The following is a 19847-nucleotide window of genomic DNA, read 5'->3' on the forward strand; positions in this document are numbered from 1 at the left end:
ACAAAATAAAAAAAAAAAAAAAAAAAAGAAAGCTATTACCAAAAAGACAAAACCTAACAAGAGCTATCCAGGATGTGAAGAAAAGAAATTTGTACACTGGTAGGAATCTAAATTAGTACAGTCACTGAAAAAACAGTTTGGAGGTTTCACAAAAAACTTAAAAATAGAACTACCACATGATTCAGCAATCTCATTACTGGGTAAATATCCAAAGGGATTGAAATCAATCTGTTGAAGAGACATCTGTACTCCAAGAAACAGAAACAACCTAAATGTTCATCGGCTGATGAAGAAAATGTGATACATGTGATACACACACACACACACACACACACACACAGAGGAATAGTACTCAGTCATTAAAAATAAAGAAATCCTGTCATTTGGGAGAAAACATGTCATTACATTAAGTGGCATTAGGTAGGCAAAGAAAGTGTTGAATGATCTCATCACATGTGGGATTAAAGGAAAAAAAAGCTCATGGAAGCTTAGAGTAGAATGATGGTCACTGGGGAAGTTAAAGAGAGGGGGACTTGGGGCCAGCGCTGTGGCGTAGCAGGTAAAGCCGCCGCCTGCAGTGCCAGCATCCCATAAGGGGGCCGGTTCGGGGTCCAGATGCTCTGATCCAGCTCGGTTATGGCCTGGGAAAGCAGTAGAAGATGGCCCAAGTCTTTGGGTCCCTGTACCTGTGTGGGACACCCAGAAGAAGCTCCTGGCTCTTGGCTTCGGATCAGCACAGATCCGGCCATTGCAGCCAATTGGGGAGTGAACCAGGATGGAAGGCCCCTTTCTCTCTGTCTCTCTCTCTCCCTCTCCTCCTTTCTCTGTGTAACTCTTTCAAATAAATAAATCTTTTTTTTTTTTAAAGGGGGGCAGGGTACCTAAACAATCCAGATCTCTAGGTCTCATCACAGACTGGTAGGTAGGAGAATGGAAGACAGGGTGGAGGATCACACTGGGACTCTAGATGTGTAAGTTCCTTGGTCAATTCACGTGCAGACAATCGACGGATACTCTGAGAATCACTGGAAATTACCTCCATGGTACTTTCCAGTATTAAGCGCCTACTTCTACAGGTTTCTGAGTACTTGTTTCTTCCATATCATTTGGGAATAAGTATGTAAAAAGTCGTATTGAAATAAACACAACATATCTCAAATTCTCAAACTACATGATTTTATTTATAAAATTCAGCATATTTCTTACTATTGCCCATGTCTTTTTAAATAGTCCTCAGTATAGCTCTCATTTTTCAAAATAAGGATCTTTGAAAATGAACTCAGAGCAAAGTATTACTAAGTATTTTAAGTTCACAGCCCATGGGCATCAGTAGTCAACACTATGGAAAAAGCATTAATAGAAAACAATACAAAAGTATTACAGACAATAGCTTATCAATATTAGCTTCATCTCATTGGTGGGACTTTCATGTAACCTTTATTCGTGAAATGATTTCATTTACAAAACTATTATTCTTTGCTATCACCTCAGCTTTTAGTTGTCTTAACTTTATTGTGATGTTTTCTTCTGACATTTCAGTAAAGGGCACTTGCTTCACCTTGTATAGAAACTCCTGAATAATTTTTTCACCTTGCTGAAAAACAAGTGAACATTCCATTAGTCATTAAAATGTCTTTAAAAAGTCACATTAGACAGCAATGAATTGTTACAATAAATTTCTAAACACATCACTCAATACTTAAAGAACAATTTCATTATTCTAAGTGTGCAATTACTAAACTATAGAGCAAAGCCCTTCTAAATTTATTTTTAGGGAATGACAAAGGAATTAAAATGTTAGCAGTTCCCAAGTCTCTTCAAATCTATAACCAATATATAATGTTAATCTTGGGGGGGAAGGGCTCAAGGTTTATAAGAACACTGCACAATGAACAGTCATTGACACTTTAATGTGCATATAACGGAGGATGCTTCTGCTTTATTTATTTTACTGCCCAGTTATTGTCTTTCCCAACAACACGGTTATCACTTGCCATGTGACTCTTGGGCTAATTCCTTAACCTGCATTCCTAATCCATAAAATGGAAATAATATTACCAACCTCACAAGGCTGTTGTGAGAACTAGAGTTAACATGTATATAGTCCATATCAGAGTTACAATTCTCTTACATTAAAGTGCTAATACAAAGACAATTCTGTATTTACGATGGCAACCTACAATACCTGAAAAATTATCAACTATGATAGATATATTTTTCCTGCTTGTAGAGGTACAACACATAAAGACCCATGTACATTATTTATTATTATAGCAGACATCTATCATTCAAGTAAGCACAAAAGTTCAATGCGTGAAAGCTGACAAATAAAAAGCTATCACAATCTATGCTACAGTAAATGTGACCAGAACAGAAAGCAAATTAAGATACTTTTACTTTCATCATTAAAAAAAAAGACTAATGACTTTAACTTAAAAAAAAAAAATCTGTCGCATATCATGTTAGCCTGACACATTCATTATTCTTTTTTTTTTTTTTTTTTTTGACAGGCAGAGTGGACAGTGAGAGAGAGAGACAGAGAGAAAGGTCTTCCTTTGCCGTTGGTTCACCCTCCAATGGCCGCCGCGGCTGGCACACCATGCTGATCCGATGGCAGGAGCCAGGTGCTTCTCCTGGTCTCCCATGGGGTGCAGGGCCCAAGCACTTGGGCCATCCTCCACTGCACTCCCTGGCCACAGCAGAGAGCTGGCCTGGAAGAGGGGCAACCAGGACAGAATCCGGTGCCCCGACCGGGACTAGAACCCGGTGCCGGCGCCGCAAGGCAGAGGATTAATTAGCCTAGTGAGCCGCGGTGCCGGCTCACATTCATTTTTCTTATCTCAACTACAATCTAACAACTGAAGGGCAAGACTCAGAAATTATGTCTTCATATTTGTCTTTATCCTATCTAAATAAATATGCAATTTAACTGGACTTGATCTAGTCATTTATGAGGTGATCAAAGATGTTCTTGGATATCTGTAGCTCATTTGAATGACTAATTTTAACCCTAGATTAATATTCATGTATTCATTTTAAATCTATACTGATACTTGAAATTCTCTCATACAGATGATATATATAGTACAGAAACAAAAATGACAGACAGATTCAGTGCCATGCGAAAAAAAGTAAGTGGGGTCTGGCATTGTGGTGTAGCTGGTTAAACTTCTGCCTGCAATGCCAGCATCCCATATGGGTACCAGTTCTAGTCCTGGCTGCTCCACTTCCCTTCTAGCTCCCTGCTAGCACGACTGGGAAAGCAGTGGAAGATGGCCCAAGTACTTGGGCCCCTGCACCCACATGGGAGACCTGGAAGAAGCTCCTGGCTCCTGGCTTTGGCCTGGCCTAGCCCCAGCCATTAGGGCCACCTGGGGAGTGAAGATGGAAGATTTCCCTCTCTCTTGTAACTCTCTGTCTTTCAAATAAATAAATCTTAAAAAAAAAAAAAAAATTTAAATGAAAGCCAACAAATGGTCCAAAGCTAAAAGCTAGAATCATATAGGAAAAAACATCTTGGTGAGCTGGTTTATAAAACGCAGAGATAAGATGACTACAAAAAGAAACTAACAAACCTCTCTTTCCAGGTAGCACTTCTTGGCTGCTGGCTCCATTCCATCATATGCTTGTGATTCTCCAATATTCTGAAACTCCTCAAGTTCCTGGGCTTTTTGCTTAGCACATTCTATTACATGCCTAGGGAAATTAGCAAGCTCTGCAACGTGAATCCCAAAGCTTTGATCACAGACACCTAGAAGAAATTTAGGGGAATGAAGAGGGAACAGAGTGCAAAAAGTCAGCAATTTATGTAAATGCAATTTATCATTCTCACCTTGTCATCAGGAAACTACACACTTGATCTTAGCCAAAAGGCCGAGAAGCGATCATTAGGAAACTAAATTCAGGATTATTTCAGAAACATTAGCCAAATGTTTCTGAGTAACTTAAAGAAATTTTAATTAAGCCTCCAATAAAAGCTGACATGGCACACTGCACTTTTTTTTTTTTTTTTTTTTTAAGATTTATTTATTTGAAAGAGTTACAGAGAGAGCTGCGCCAATCCAGGAGCTTCCTCCAGGTCTTCCACGCTAGTGCAGGGGCCCAAAGACTTGGGCCATCCTCCACTGCTTTCCCAGGCCACAGCTGGATCAGAAGTGGAGCAGCCAGGACCTGAACTAGCACCCATATGGGATGCCGACACTGCAGGCAGCAGCTTTACCTGCTACGCCACAGCACCAGCCCCGCCAGGAGCTTCTTCCTGGTCTCCCATGTGGGTACAGGGGCCCAAGCACTTGAGCCATCCTCTACTGCTTTCCCCAGCCATACCTGAGAGCTCGAAAGGAAGTGGAGCAGCCAGGACTTGAACCAGCGCCCATATGGGATGCTGGCACTGCAAGCAGTGGCTTTACCTGCTAATGCCACAGTGCTGGCCCATGTATTATATTTTATCTTTGACAAATGTAGTGGGAAAAATAAAAACGCAGAGGAAAAGTTAAATAAGAAACTAAAATACTAAGAAAAAAATCCTGATGCATGTGAAAGTGTCACAAGTAGGACTAGTATTTAAATCAAAATATACTGATTTATTACCAGTGAACAGTCTGTCCTCTGGATCTGCCCATGTCATTCCTAGAGACGACACTCAGGAAAATCAGCTGCATAAATGCATTTAAGACTTTACACGGGCCCGCGCTGTTGAGTGGTATGTTAAGCTTCTGCCTGCAGTGCCAACATCCCTTATGTGTACTGGTTCAAGTCCCAGCTGCCGCACCTCTGATGCAGCTCCGTCCTTATGCAGCTGAAGATGGCCCAAGTGCTTGGGCTCCTGCATGCACATGGGAGAGACCCAGAGGAAGCTCCTGGCTCCTTGCCTTGGTCATTTGGGAAGAGAACCAGCAGAAGGAAGCTCTCTCTCCCTCCCTCCTTCTTTCTCTCTCTGTATCTCCGCCTTTCAAACAAATAAATAAAACTTAAATGACAATGGATTTTTGATACAAATCACTAGTAAATTTATAGACAAGGCATATTATCTTTATCCCCATTTGCTGGAAATAAACTGGGTCAAGACATCCTTTCTAAGCATTTAGTACAAATGACGCCTGCAAAGTTTACTGTGGAGCTTCTGTTTTTGCTTCAGTTATATATACACCACTGTAAAAAAAAAAAAATGTAAGGCGGGGGCAGGGGGTGTTCAACACAGCAGTTACACTGAATACCACAGCAGAGTAACTAGGTTTGAGTCCCAGCTCCATTGGCTTCCTACTAATGAACACCTCGGAGGCAGCAGGTAATGGCTAAAGTAGCTGGGTCCCTGCTATTGGCATGGGACACCCAGACTGTGTTCCTAGCTCCTGGCTTTGGCCTGGTCCAGTCGCAGACATTGCTGGCATTTGCTGGGTGAACCAGAAGATGGAAGAACTCTGTGTCTCTAAGTCTCTCTGCCTTCCAAATAATCCTTAAGATATATATATTCTGAAGCCATTTCTACGGTACACACAACACAAACATGACTTAAAAGCAGAACCACAACTTCATGCTAAATGCCTAGCAATAATAATGCAAAAACATAACTCACAAGGATCCCAACCGAAGCCTAAGTAATAAAGGATAGAAGAACCCAGACTCGGACTGCGCCGTGGCATAGCAGGTTAAGCTGCTGCTGCCTGGGACATTGGCATCTCATGAAAGCCAGTTCAAGTCCTGGCTGCTCCACTCCAATTCAGCTCCCTAATAATGAGCCTGAAAAAGCAGAGGAAGATGGCCCTTGGGCCCCTGCCACAGATATGGGAGCCCAGATTGGAGCTCCAGGCTCCTGGCCCAGCCCCTACCATTGTGGAAGATCTCTTTGTTCCCCTCTCTCTGTAAATCAAAGAAACAGAAACAGAAAGCGAAAGAGAAAGAGAGAGAGGAAGGAAGAGAGAGAGAGAAAGGAAAGAAGAAAGGAAGAATTATGTGTGCTGATGTTCAAGCCTAGATTATCAGGGCCGGCGCTGCAGTACAATGGGTAAAGCCACTGCCTGCAGAGCTGGCATCTCATATGTGCACCAGTTCGAGTTCCAGCTGCTCCACTAATGATCAAGCTCCCTGCTAATGTGACTGGGAAAGCAGCAGCAGATGGCCCAAGTGCTTGGGCCCCTGCACCCCTGTGGAAGACCTGGATGAAGCTCCTGGCTCCAGCCTGGCGTGGCCCAGGCTGTTGCAGCCTTTTGGGGAGTGAAATAGCAGATGGAAAATCAAATTCTCAATTGCTCCCTCTAACTCTGCCTTCCAAATGAATGAATAAATAAGTATTTAAAAAAAAAAAAAAGGAGTCTAGATTATTCTTTGTACCACTGCTTTAGAACAAGTAATCCTACTGCAAGACACAGAAATATGCATAATGTATCAATGTTTCTGACCCCAGACTATGAGTTAATAGCTAAATGTGCTCTTTAAAATAATCAATGATCATAGTAACTCAGAAGAAATTAGGCAATTAACAATGTCAAGCCTACTAAATTTTGCACTGTCATGTTCTGAATTCACAAGTACATCAGTGTTAGATACTCACCTTTCTTCACTTGATAAAGCATGGTTAAGGTTTCTTCAGTGGTCAGGGCTGTGACATGTAGATTATTAACTGTTGGTATATGATGGGCCAAGGCAGTGAGTTCATGAAAATGGGTTGCAAACATGCAAAAAGCCCCGATCTTGGTTGCAATATAATCTGATATAGCCCATGCTAGCCCAAAGCCATCGTAGGTAGAGGTCCCTCTTCCCAATTCATCTATGATTATTAAAGAATCTTTAGTTGCAGATCTGAAAAACATTAACCACGTGAAAACTTCCATGACACAAAATGAGGTAATGCAAACACAAAATTAAGACAATATACTGAGAAAAACATGCCACAAACATAAGAGTAATAATCCTAAGGTAAAAATAATTCAACAGAGTAAATGAAAAGCACAAAGACTTTTAAGAAAAATGGACACAGACATGAACAAATAATTAAATGGAAGGAAAAATAAATACATTTTTGGGTTACCATCAAATTAGCAGTAACTGGGGTCAGAATTGTGGTGTAGCGAGTAAAGCCCCAGCCTGCAGTGTTGGCATCCCATATGGGCGCCTGTTCAAATCCCAGCTGCTCCACTTCCGATCCAGCTCTCTGCTATGGCCTGGGAAAGCAGTGGAAGATGGCCCAAGTGCTTGGGCTCCTGCACCCTCGTGGGAGACCTGGAAGAAGCTCCTGGCTCCCGGCTTTGGATCAGCACAAATCCGGCCCTTGCTGCCAATTGGGGAGTGAACCACTGGATGGAAGATCGATCTCTCTCTGCCTCTCCTCCTCTGTGTAACTCTGACTTTCAAATAAATAAAGAATTTCCAAATAAAGCCACTATCACTCATTCCATGCCAATGCAGTCAGCCAAGGTTTTTTAAAAATAAAACTGAATGAAGATGGGACCGGGGTCTGATGCCAAGAGTACCTGCATTCTTGCTGGTGGTCACATAAAAGTGTATGACTGCCAAAGCCCTACCAAAACCAAATATTACCATTCTTTATGTCAACATTCTTTTCTAACTTTAACCAAATCTAAGTCTTTTATCAGCAAATCTGACAGTATCTCATGTGCTTGTTGGTTATGTACTTCTTTTTCTGTGATTTGCCAACTAAAGTCTTCAATCTTTCAGTTATAATTAACTAAGGACCTACTGTATGCAAAATAGTCTAGAAAATCTTTATAGGAGAACTTCCATCATTGAGGTCTTAAAGATTAGAATGGATTTGGGTAAAGGGCAAGAATGACCATTTTAAGTAGTATGAACAACACAAGCAAAAGCATGGTAGTAGGGAGATATATAAGGTAATGTACTATAAGAAAGCTTTTAAAATTATTACTATTAGTGTTTATTTGAAAGGCAGATACAGACACGTTAACTTCCCAAATGTCCACAACAGCCAGGAATCCAGGCACTCCAATACAGTATACAGGTGTCCCACGTGGTGACTTAACCACTACGTCAAATACTCACCCATATAAGCAATCTTTATTTTTTATTTATTTATTTATTTTTGACAGCCAGAGTTAGACAGTGAGAGAGAGAGAGAGAAATGTCTTCCTTCTGTTAGTTTACCCCCCAAATGGCCACTATGCACCACGCCGATCCGAAGCCAGGAGCCAGGTGCTTCCTCCTGGTCACCCATGCGGGTGCAGGGCCCAAGCACTTGGGCCATCCTCCACTGTACTTCCAGGCCACAGCAGAGAGCTGGACTGGAAGAGCAGCAACTGGGACAGAATCTGGTGCCCCAACCGGGACTAGAACCCAGGGTGCTGGCGCCACAGGTGGAGGATTAGCCTAGTGAGCTGCAGCGCTGGCCCCATATAAGAAATCTTAAGGAGACAACTTTTGTCAAAATTTTTTTCAAAGGGAGCCGGCGCCGTGGCTCAATAGGCTAATCCTCCACCTTGCGGCGCCGGCACACCGGGTTCTAGACCCGATTGGGGCGCCAGATTCTGTCCCGGTTGCCCCTCTTCCAGGCCAGCTCTCTGCTATGGCCAGGGAGTGCAGTGGAGGATGGCCCAGGTGCTTGGGCCCTGCACCCCATGGGAGACCAGGATAAGTACCTGGCTCCTGCCATCGGATCAGCGCGGTGCGCCGGCTGCAGCGGCGGCCATTGGAGGGTGAACCAACAGCAAAGGAAGACCTTTCTCTCTCTGTCTCTCTCTCTCACTGTCCACTCTGCCTGTCAAAAATTAAAAAAAAAATAAAAAATAAAAATTTTTTTTTCAAAGGGGCAAGCATTTGGCTTAGCAGTTAAATCACTGGTTGGGACCATTGAATCCCATATTCTACTCTACTCCTGAGTCCAGCTTCCTGCTAACACATAACCTGGGAAGCAGCAGGCAATGGCTCAAATATTTGGGTCCCTGCCACCCAAAAGGGTCGAGACCTGAACTAAGTCCCTGGTTCCCAGCTTCAGCTCAGCCATGATGGACAGTCGAGAGTGGGCCAGCAGATGGGAGGCTCTCTATGTCTGTCTCTCTGCCTCTCAAATGAATAAATATAGAAAATGATTCATGTGAGAGGTTCAGACAGAGACAGTGAGTAACAGCAGACATAGGCAGAGAAAGGAGAGAGCTCTCATCTACTGGTTCACACCTCAGATGCCCATAATAACCTGGGCTGGGCCAGAACAACGCCAGGAATCGGGAACTCAAAATTCATGTCTCCTACATGGGCATCTGCAATCCAATCACTCGGGCCACCACCAATGCCTTCCAGGGTCTGCGTTAGCAGGAAGCTGCAGTAAGGACCCATAACTGATTATCAAAACCAAGCACCCGGATATCAGACCCAATACCTTAACTGCTATGCCAAACACCTGTAGAAACCAAATAGCTTTAAAAGTCATAGTAGTTTGGGGCCGGCACTGTGGTACAGGCCTGAAGCACCGGCATCCCATATGGGTGCCGGTTCAAGACTCGGCTGCTCCACTTCCCATCCAGCTCTCAGCTATGGCCTGGGAAAGAAGATGGCCCAAGTTCTTGGGTCCCTGCACCTGCATGGGGGACCAGGAAGAAGCTCCTGACTCCTGGCTCCAGATCAGCGCAGCTCCGGCCACTGTGGCCAATTGAGGAGTGAACCATCGGATGGAAGACCCCCTCTCTCTCTCGCTCTCTGTGTAACTCTGACTTTCAAATAAATTAATAAATCTTAAGAAAAATAGTAGTTTTCAAAAAACCCTTTTAAAGGTCAGAGGAAAACTATTAAACTGAGACAAATGGTCTCTGATGCCTTATAAATATGCAAATCTGCAAATGGAGTTCTCACCAGACAGGGACATTCATTTCTGATTTCAGGGGACAAGAACACGCACATACCTGAGGATTGAAGCGGTTTCCAACATTTCAGCCATGAACGTCGAGACTCCTTTCAACTGACTGTCACCGGCCCCAACCCGAGCCAGGATGCAATCCACGATGGACACCTCTGCTGATTCACACGGCACAAAACACCCAATTTGGGCCATAAGTACTATCACCCCAGTTTGGCGAATATACGTTGATTTGCCTCCCATATTGGGACCTATAAAACAAAATAAAAAAACCAAGATTGTTAATTTTGTTCTTCTAATAAATGATTGTTATTCCTAAAATGTGCATAAGTGATTAGCCACCTAGCTCACACTGATATGTTATGCAAGGAACTCAGAAATGTGGAAAAAATCAGCACCCACACTACTCCCTACTACAGTACAATTATACTGGGCTCTTCATCAAAAGCAGCCATGAAAAATACATTGTTACCTGACTACGGCCTAGAAAGACTATACATTTCCCTATCTTTCACAGACCAGCCTGCAGGCCAATTAAATGACTTTCAGAAAAGCAGCACAGGCCTAATTGATTAATTAACACTGTTACTCATTAATAAATGGGGCTACTAGTAAATGGATCATTATGGTCAAATAGCTTAAATTCTACACAGAAGTCCTAAGACATGACCTTTCTTTTGAAAAATGTGCCATTCACTTGTTGGGGTCAGATGATGATAACAACTTGAAGACTCATTTGGGGAAACAGAATACAATCACTGACCCTTTCCCAAATATGTATGTCCAAAGACTCCTACACCCTCTGTTTTCTAGAACCTGATTATGCTCTCAGAAACACCTCAGCTGAGTCCTGCTGTACTGGTCAATGCACAGACTACTATCCTCACTTCACACAGTGCCAGTTCTTAAAAGCACTGCTACCTGAAGCCAAATGCCGCCTGACCATCAAGGATCTCACTGCTGAAGAGAATGGCTCAAAGCTAAGTTTTAAGAGGGAAGCAATGTTTGTTTTCAAATGCTCTGAACCCCTGTAAACAACTGTACACGAACTCAAGATTCCCTCATAAGCTTTATCCCTCTTTCCAAATCTACCCTCTAATCAAAACGTGAACATGTATTATTATCTAGAACAAATAACATATTCCTTTTTTAACATGTAACTATGATTTTCTTCATTAACTTTGAATATATTTCTACTCCAACATTTAAAAAGAAAACATTATCCCTCACTCCTGCCCCAGAAATCCATAAACCAGGTGTTTTTCTGTGTCTGTGTGTTTTACCAGTAATGATGTGGAACATCTGTTTATCTTTTTCAAAGTGCACATCATTAGGAATAAATGCAACTTCATCTTGAACTTCAACACAAGCATGTCTGGATGCTTTCAATATAATTCTTCCTTGCCCTTTCTCCAAAATGACTGGTCGTACATATGGAACAGGTGCTCCATTGGACGCATGAGCAAAGCTGACAACAGCATCAAGCTGAGCTAGCACATCGTTGAGGGTCTGCATTGGTTCTACATAGCCTATAGAAAAATAAAAACAGAATGTACACAGCAATACTGGACAGAAAAAAGAGATAGAATAAGAACAAATTTAACTTCCCCATTTGAGAATCCAAAACCCATTTCCTAAATAATTAACTTTTCAAAAATCAGCAAAAGTTTACTTTAAGAAAATTTGACAGGAACATCTAAAAAGTTAAAAGGTCTTTAACTTCTATAGTCTTCCCCATTGTGAAGAGATTTCAAAATAGTGTGATGCCCTGCCTTACCAAAGCCCAGTACAATATAAAAACGGAAGGCTACTTTTTAAAAAATGAGATAGTTTAAAATATCAACAAGAAAAAGCTTTCAAAAAACATTGGTAAGGAAAGAGAAGTAATATCTGAAGCACACGCTCAACCAAGATACATCTTTTCCTCAATTTTCAGAATCTGAAACCAGGACAGCACCTCACCGTCAACATAAGAAATAAATGAGCACCATGCAGCGAGCTGTCACGTGACCGTCAAGGTCCGTGCATGTACAGACTGCCTACAAGGCTACTAGACAAGTTTAGTTGTTTTCCATCACCACCACACGCATAGAATGTTGACATAAATTTAGATCCCTAATTATCACTTAAAACATTCTCAAGACTGTAGAAGTATTCTGCAAGAGCATTAAAACTAAAAGTTATTATACACATTAAAGTTCCAAGAACATTGGGGCTGGCACTGTGGCATAGCAGATAAAGCCGCAGCCTGCAGTGCCAGCATACCATATGGGAGCCGGTTCCAGTCCCAGGAGTTCCACTTCCTATCCAGCTCTCTGCTATGGCCTAGGAAAACAGTGGAAGATGGCCCAAGTCCTTGGGCCCCTGCACCCATACAGGAGACCCGAAAGAAGATCCTGGCTTCTGGCTTCGGATCAGCCACAGCTCCGCCCTTTGCAGCCAACTGGGGAGTAAACCAGCGGATGGAAGACCTCTCCCTCTCTCTCTCTCTCTGCCTCTCCTTCTCTCTCTGTGTAACCTTTCAAATAAATAAATAAACCTTAAAAAAAAAAAAAAGTTCCAGGCACATTCCAGACAAATCACAGTGAGGAACACAGCAGTGAAAACTTCCAGGTTGGATTCTAAATGCTAACAGAAAGGGGAGTTGGTGGAAAAGAACAAGTGTCACAGAGAATATCACATGTCATCACACATATGCACGCTTCACTGGACATTCAGGAGAAAATGTCCATAATATTAGAAAGATTACTAAATTATGAGTTTAATCAACTGGCAGGAAATCTGATTCTATTTTATTCTTTCATTTCCATTAAAAGTGATAAATGCTTTGACAATAAAAATTCACTCATTAATGAAAACGTACAAATGATTATCCTCCTCTGTTTCACCACAATTTTAAAACTTATTCTAACAGACTTGTGTTTTTTGTTTTTTGTTTTTTTTTTTTTGACAGGCAGAGTGGACAGTGAGAGAGAGAGACAGAGAGAAAGGTCTTCCTTTGCCGTTGGTTCACCCTCCAATGGCCGCCGCTGCAGCCGGCGCACCGCGCTGATCCGATGGCAGGAGCCAGGATCCAGGTGCTTTTCCTGGTCTCCCATGGGGTGCAGGGCCCAAGCACCTGGGCCATCCTCCACTGCACTCCCTGGCCATAGCAGAGAGCTGGCCTGGAAGAGGGGCAACCGGGACAGAATCCGGCGCCCTGACCGGGACTAGAACCCAGTGTGCCGGCGCCGCAAGGTGGAGGATTAGCCTATTGAGCCACGGCGCCGGCACTAACAGACTTGTTTTTAAGAGGAGGTATTCACACTTTTCTTTTGTGGCAATAGGAATCAGTAGGAATTAATTAAACATTAATAGAATACTTAGTATAATTATTTTAAAGCACATAAGGTTTTTTTTTTAAATCAGCATTTATTTATTTATCTGAAAGGCAGCATGAAAGAGAGAGAAAAAGAGATCTCCTATCTACTGGTTCATTCTCCGGATGGGTGGCAGGGGCCCAAGTACTTGGGCCATTACCTGTTGCCTTCCCAGGTGTGTCAGCAGGGAGCTGGATCAAAAGCAGAGTAACCTTGGCCGGCGCCGCGGCTCACTAGGCTAATCCTCCGCCTAGCGGCGCCGGCACACCGGGTTCTAGTCCCGGTCAGGGCGCCGGATTCTGTCCCGGTTGCCCCTCTTCCAGGCCAGCCCTCTGCTGTGGCCAGGGAGTGCAGTGGAGGATGGCCCAGGTGCTTGGGCCCTGCACCCCATGGGAGACCAGGAAAAGCACCTGGCTCCTGGCTCCTGCCATCAGATCAGCGCGGTGCGCCGGCCGCAGCGCGCCGGCCGCGGCGGCCATTGGAGGGTGAACCAACGGCAAAGGAAGACCTTTCTCTCTGTCTCTCTCTCTCACTGTCCACTCTGCCTGTCAAAAAAAAAAAAAAAAAAAAAAAAAAAAAAAAAAAAAAGCAGAGTAACCAGAATTCAAACCATCACTCAGTTTTGGGATGCTGGCATCACAAGTGGTGGTTTCACTTGCCGTGCCACAATGCCAGCCCAAACTTGTAAGATATTTTTCTTATGATTTATTTATTTTATTAAAGAGTTACAGAGAGATGGAGGGACAGAGAGAGAGAGAGAGAGAGAGATCTCTTCATCTGCTGGCTCACTCCCCAGATGGCCACAACAGCCAGGGTTGGGCTAGGCCAAAGCCATGAGCTCCATCCCGGTCTCCCACGTGGTCTCCCAAACACTTTGGCCCGTCTTCCATGGCTTTTCCCTCGCTGTTGACAGGGAGCTGGTTAAGTGGCAGAGCAGCTGGGATATGAACCAGCACCTATATGGGATGCCAGTGTCATAGGTGGCAGTTTTACCAGCTATATCACAATGCTTGCCCCAAGATATCTAACATACAGACAAGAATACACTCAATTAATATATATGTGTGTGTGTATATATATATACACATATATATACACCAAAAGTATCTTAATTAAGAGGCAATACACGGCGCCGCGGCTCACTAGGCTAATCCTCCGCCTAGCGGCGCCGGCACACCAGGTTCTAGTCCCGGTTGGGGTGCCAGATTCTGTCCCGGTTGCCCTTCTTCCAGGCCAGCTCTCTGCTGTGGCCAGGGAGGGCAGTGGAGGATGGCCCAAGTGCTTGGGCTCTACACCCCATGGGAGACCAGGAGAAGCACCTGGCTCCTGCCATTGGATCAGCGCAGTGCGCCGGACGCGGCGGCCATTGGAGGGTGAACCAACGGCAAAGGAAGACCTTTCTCTCTGTCTCTCTCTCTCTCACTGTCCACTCTGCCTGTCAAAAAAAAAAAAAAAAAAAAAAAAAAAAAAAAAAGAGGCAATACAGTACTGAACATCTCACATCGTCTGGCTTCTACTAACAACACTTTTCCCTGTTTAACAATACAGAAAAGTATAACAATGAGGCTTTACATAAATTTAGGGTGACTCCAAGTATAAAGTCTTCAATTTAAATGTTAAGATCTAGACCTTTGAACCAGCCAGGTGCTTAATGAATGCTGGTTAAGTTTACTTCTCTCGCGGAAGATGCAACAGCTTAAATAAATTATGTGTAAGTGGTTCTTAAATATGCAACCTAGGTTCAGGAATACAATTCAGCTAGATTATAGTGCTAGTTATCTGACACCACCAAAAAAATGTAATCCTTCTAAATCAATCCTATTCATCTCAACACCAATATACAAAGCATTTTAAAATAAAACCCTTTAAGTCTTGGGTTTCCTTCTGATTTACTATGAAAAGCCATAACAGTAAAATAATTTCAGAATTATATGTGCACACAGCTTTCACCAAAAGGGCTCTTTTCCTCCACAATAATTCATCACACTTATCCCGAGAACAAGGATATCCACCAACTTAATCACAATGCCATTAATATACCCCAGAAATCTGACACTATCATACTATCACATATTAAACTTTCTCAATTTGTCCCAGTAGTGTCCTCCATACCTATTCCTCAATTCCAAACCATAATCTTGTATCCCATCAATGACCATCCACTGCATTTGGTTGCTCTTTAAGCCTCCCATAACCTAGGACATTATCCATTCCTTTTTTGCTTCATGAACTGGCATTTTAAAGAGTTTGGCCCTTAAAAAGAATGTCCTGGGGATGGCGCTGCAGTGTAGTGGACTAAGCCTCCGTCTGCAGCGCCAGCATCCAATATGGGTGCTGGTTCTAGTCCTTGGACGCCCCCTTCCAATCCAGCTCCCTGCTATGACCTGGGAAAGCAGTAGAAGATGGCCCAAGTGTTTGGGCCTGTGCACTTGACATGGGAGACCCAGAAGAAGCTCCTGGCTTTGGACAGGCCCAGCTCCAGCCACTGCATCTGTCTGAGGAGCTGAAACAGTGGATGGAAGACTTTTCTCTGTCTCTTCCTCTCTAACTCTGCCTCTCAAATAAATAATCTTAAAAACAAACAAACAAGAAAAACTCCACATTCTAAATTTATCTGATTGTTTATACGCAGGTTAAATATTTCTTATCAAGAACTCTACACAGGTGATATCGTGTCCTTCCTTCTGCATCTCCCCAGGAAGCACATAACTCATTTGTGGCATGAGTGGTGATGCTAATTCTGATCACCTGGTTAATGTGGTTTGTCAGGATTTTTTGAAAGGCATAATAAAGGTTACAGTCAACATTCACATGGTGTGGGCAAGGCCTTTCAGTGTAACACATCACCTCCTACCCTGTGTTAAACATACATTCCTTCCGTTGTAAGGGCCATCCCAAGGGGCCAATCCACGCTATCGTTTTCATTTTCAAAAAACCTTCTCCAACAGTCTCTTGAATGGACTTTGAATAAGGCTCTTCTTACTTATATTTTCAGTTATGCTTTTTCCATACCCTACAGCACGAGCCCACACACAACCCAAGACATTATTGCCTTGTAGCTGTTGGTTTTTCTTTTCCTTGTTATAACTAAAAGTTTTTTGCTCTTCTGTAAATTATTGTTTTTAGCCTATTCTCATTCCTCAGTCTGCACTTAAAGTTTAGGTAATTTCCAGTTACATTTCCTACCATAATGTTTTTTTACAGGTAGCTTAACATAATTAGTCACAGTGTAGGACGGCTTACAAAACGGCTTACAAAACATATCCCAAAACAAAACACTCTTCAAACCCAAATGAGGTCACATTTAGAACCCTTGATGTACTGGTTCTACTAAATTTTTTTTTTATCTTTTATTTAATGAATATAAATTTCCAAAGTACGACTCATATGTTACAATGGCTTCCCCCCCCATACCGTCCCTCCCACCCACAACCCTCCCCTTTCCCACTCCCTCTCCCCTTCCATTCACATCAAGATTCATTTTCGATTATCTTAATATACAGAAGATCAGCTTAGTATACATTAAGTATGGATTTCAACAGTTTGCTCCCACACAGAAACATTAAGTGAAAAATAATAGATGATTTTTTTTAAATGATGATGAAATCAGATCAGACCTATTGTCATGTTTAATCCCAGTGAGAGTCAAGTTGGGAATTGATAATTTCTTTTTTTTTTTCTTTTTTTTTTTTTACAGAAGATCAGTTTAGTGTACATTAAGTATGGTTCTACTAAATTTTACCTGAAGAAATATTGACAATTTCTTTAACAATGGCATCCTGGGCCTCCTCATATTCAGCTTTATTTTTAGCATATTCTTCATTGAAAGAAGACAATTTACTGCAAATCAAGGTAATATATCATTAAAAACATATAAAACATACCCAGAGTATCTACCTTACAAAGCATCAGAACAATAACAAAACAGAAACACAAGCACAAAATGGGCAACTCATTATGGATAGACGTGGCTGCAGTTCAATTTATTAATGTGCTTTTATGCTATTAGGGTTAGCACAGAGGCACAATCATTACTACAACAAGCAAGTAAACCTATTAAGTAAAATTCTAATAAAAAATAATGAAATGCAGTCCATATTTAGGATGTGGCCATTCTCCCTCTTAAATGTAAACATACACGTTTTATGTTTTTACTGTGCATATCTTTTGATACTGAAAGTTTTAAAAATATAATGTTTTGATTTTTTTTTCTTTTTTTGACAGGCAGAGTGGACAGTGAGAGAGAGAGACAGAGAGAAAGTCTTCCTTTGCCGTTGGTTCACCCTCCAATGGCCACTGCAGCTGGCGCGCTGCGGCCAGCGCACCGCGCTGATCCAATGGCAGGAGCCAGGTACTTATCCTGGTCTCCTATGGGGTGCAGGGCCCAAGCACTTGGGCCATCCTCCACTGCACTCCCTGGTCACAGCAGAGAGCTGGCCTGGAAGAGGGGCAACCGGGACAGAATCCGGCGCCCCGACCGGGACTAGAACCCGGTGTGCTGGCGCGGCGCCGCAAGGTGTAGGATTAGCCTAGCGAGCCGCGGCAACAGCCTTAAAAACACAATGTTTTGGAAACTATCTTTTGAGTAACTTGAAAATGATATTGGTTGAAGCCAAAAAATACTGAAGAAAGATGAGAATGAAATGAGGAAAACAACATTCACTGGCATTAAAGAAGTAAATGAAACAGAACAAAGTAAAGGCCTGACATCGTGGTACAGTGGGTCATGCCGCCATTTGTGATGCCCACATCCCATATGGGAGCGTTGATGGGAGTCCTGGCTTGCTCTGCTTCAGATCCAGCTCCCTGCAAATGCACCTGGAAAAGCAGTGGAAAATGGCCCAAGAACTTGAACTCCTACCATCCATGCAGGAGACACACAGATGGAGTTCCAGGCTCCTGGCTTTGAACTGGCCCAGCCCTGATCACTGCGGATAGAAAATTCTTTCTCTGTTTTTCCCCTGAGACACATGTAACTTAAGAGCAATACAGGGCAAGTAACAGAATAAAATGTCTGCTATGAAATGGGGAAATAAAAAGAATTAAAGGAAGAAAAGCAAGAGGCAAAGGTATTATAGAAGTAAGATCACAGTGTGAAGGGACAAGCTGTCAAGATACCAAAGTAGAGGTGAGCAATGGGTCAAAACAGACTCCAGATTTCAACAGGTGCTAAAGGTTTGTTTTGTTTTGTTTTTTTTTTCAATTTTCATTAATTAATTTATTTATTTGAAAGAGTTACACAGAGAAAGGAGAGGCAGAGAGAAAAAGGTCTTCCATCTGCTGGTTCACTCCCCAGTTGGCTGCAACAGCCAGAGAGCTGCATGGATCTGAAGCCAGGAGCCAGGAGCCAGAAGCTTCTTCTGGGTCCCCCATGCGGGTACACGGGCCCAAGGACCTGAGCCATCTTCCACTGCTTTCCCAAGCCATAGCAGAGAGCTGGGTAAGAAGTACAACAGCCAAGACTTGAACTGGCATGCCCGTATGGGATGCTGGCACTGTAGGAGGTGGCTTTAACCACTATGCCACAGCGCCGACCCCATGTGCTAAAGGTTTTTAAAAAGGAAAATAGGGCTGACGCTGTGGAGTAACATGAAGTATAACCCAAAAATTTGTAAAATTCAGGGAATGGCCTCATTAAAGCCATTCATCCAGTTCAAAGATCAGAAGAATTTTTTAATTCAATAAATAACAACATTTTCTCAGGAAAAAAGTGAAAAAAACTGAAGCAGAGACACAGGGAGAATGAGCTCTAATAGATATGGAAACACACAATGAAATAAGTAACAGTCTACCTTGTATTGACACAAGAATGGTGAGAAGGGTAAGTGAAAGAGCACTATTAAAAAGACTCAAATACCATTCCAGTCAAGGCGGAAGGAAGCGGTGCGTTATTTATCAAGTGAGTATGAGGCACCTGACTCTTACCAAAAAATAAGGAAAAACTTCTTTATCAGAACATTCACATTTTAACAGAAAATCCACAGAACAACCAAAGACTTAAAAACAGAATATAGGGAGCCGGCGCCGTGGCTCAATAGGCTAATCCTCCACCTTGCGGCGCCGGCACACCGGGTTCTAGTCCCGGTCAGGGCGCCGGATTCTGTCCCGGTTGCCCCTCTTCCAGGCCAGCTCTCTGCTATGGCCAGGGAGTGCAGTGGAGGATGGCCCAGGTGCTTGGGCCCTGCACCCCATGGGAGACCAGGAAAAGCACCTGGCTCCTGGCTCCTGCCAGGATCAGCGCGGTGCGCCGGCTGCAGCGGCGGCCATTGGAGGGTGAACCAACGGCAAAGGAAGACCTTTCTCTCTGTCTCTCTCTCTCACTGTCCACTCTGCCTGTCAAAAAAAAAAAAAAAAAAAAAAAAAAAAAAAAAAAAACAGAATATAGGGACCGACGCTCGCACGCCATAAGGGTGCTGGTTTGTGTCCCGGCTGATCCTCCTCCGATCCAGCTCTCTGCTATCACCTTCAAAAGCAGAAGATGGCCCATGTGCTTGGACCCCTGCATCCATGTGTGGGAGACCCAAAAAAGCACCTGGCTCCTGGCTTCACTGCTGCCATTTGGGCAATGAACCAGCAGAAGGAAGACCTTTCTGTCTGTCTCTCTTTAACTTTCCTCTCAAATAAATAAATAAGTAAAAAAATCTTAAGAAAAACAAAAACACCCCAGA

At 43.0% G+C, this 19847-nt stretch overlaps 1 protein-coding gene across 1 annotated transcript in view; it reads right to left on the bottom strand.

Annotated features, from left to right (window-relative positions):
• Positions 1 to 1154: 1154 nt before the first annotated feature.
• MSH2 (mutS homolog 2) overlaps positions 1155 to 19847 on the bottom strand; it is an 80790-nt gene continuing 62097 nt past the window's right edge. Inside the window, exons 11-16 of the mRNA XM_051839023.3 lie at positions 16922 to 17019; positions 11104 to 11349; positions 9867 to 10071; positions 6551 to 6798; positions 3576 to 3751; positions 1155 to 1594 (exon numbers count right to left, since the gene is read on the bottom strand). Coding sequence (XP_051694983.1) covers positions 1427 to 1594; positions 3576 to 3751; positions 6551 to 6798; positions 9867 to 10071; positions 11104 to 11349; positions 16922 to 17019 — 1141 coding nt within the window. The 3' untranslated portion in view covers positions 1155 to 1426. The remainder of the gene's footprint in view (positions 1595 to 3575; positions 3752 to 6550; positions 6799 to 9866; positions 10072 to 11103; positions 11350 to 16921; positions 17020 to 19847) is intronic.

Source organism: Oryctolagus cuniculus, chromosome 2, assembly GCF_051225735.1.
Source record: "Oryctolagus cuniculus isolate XC-2025 breed Fujian yellow rabbit chromosome 2, ASM5122573v1, whole genome shotgun sequence".
Classification (NCBI taxonomy): Eukaryota; Metazoa; Chordata; class Mammalia; order Lagomorpha; family Leporidae; genus Oryctolagus; species Oryctolagus cuniculus.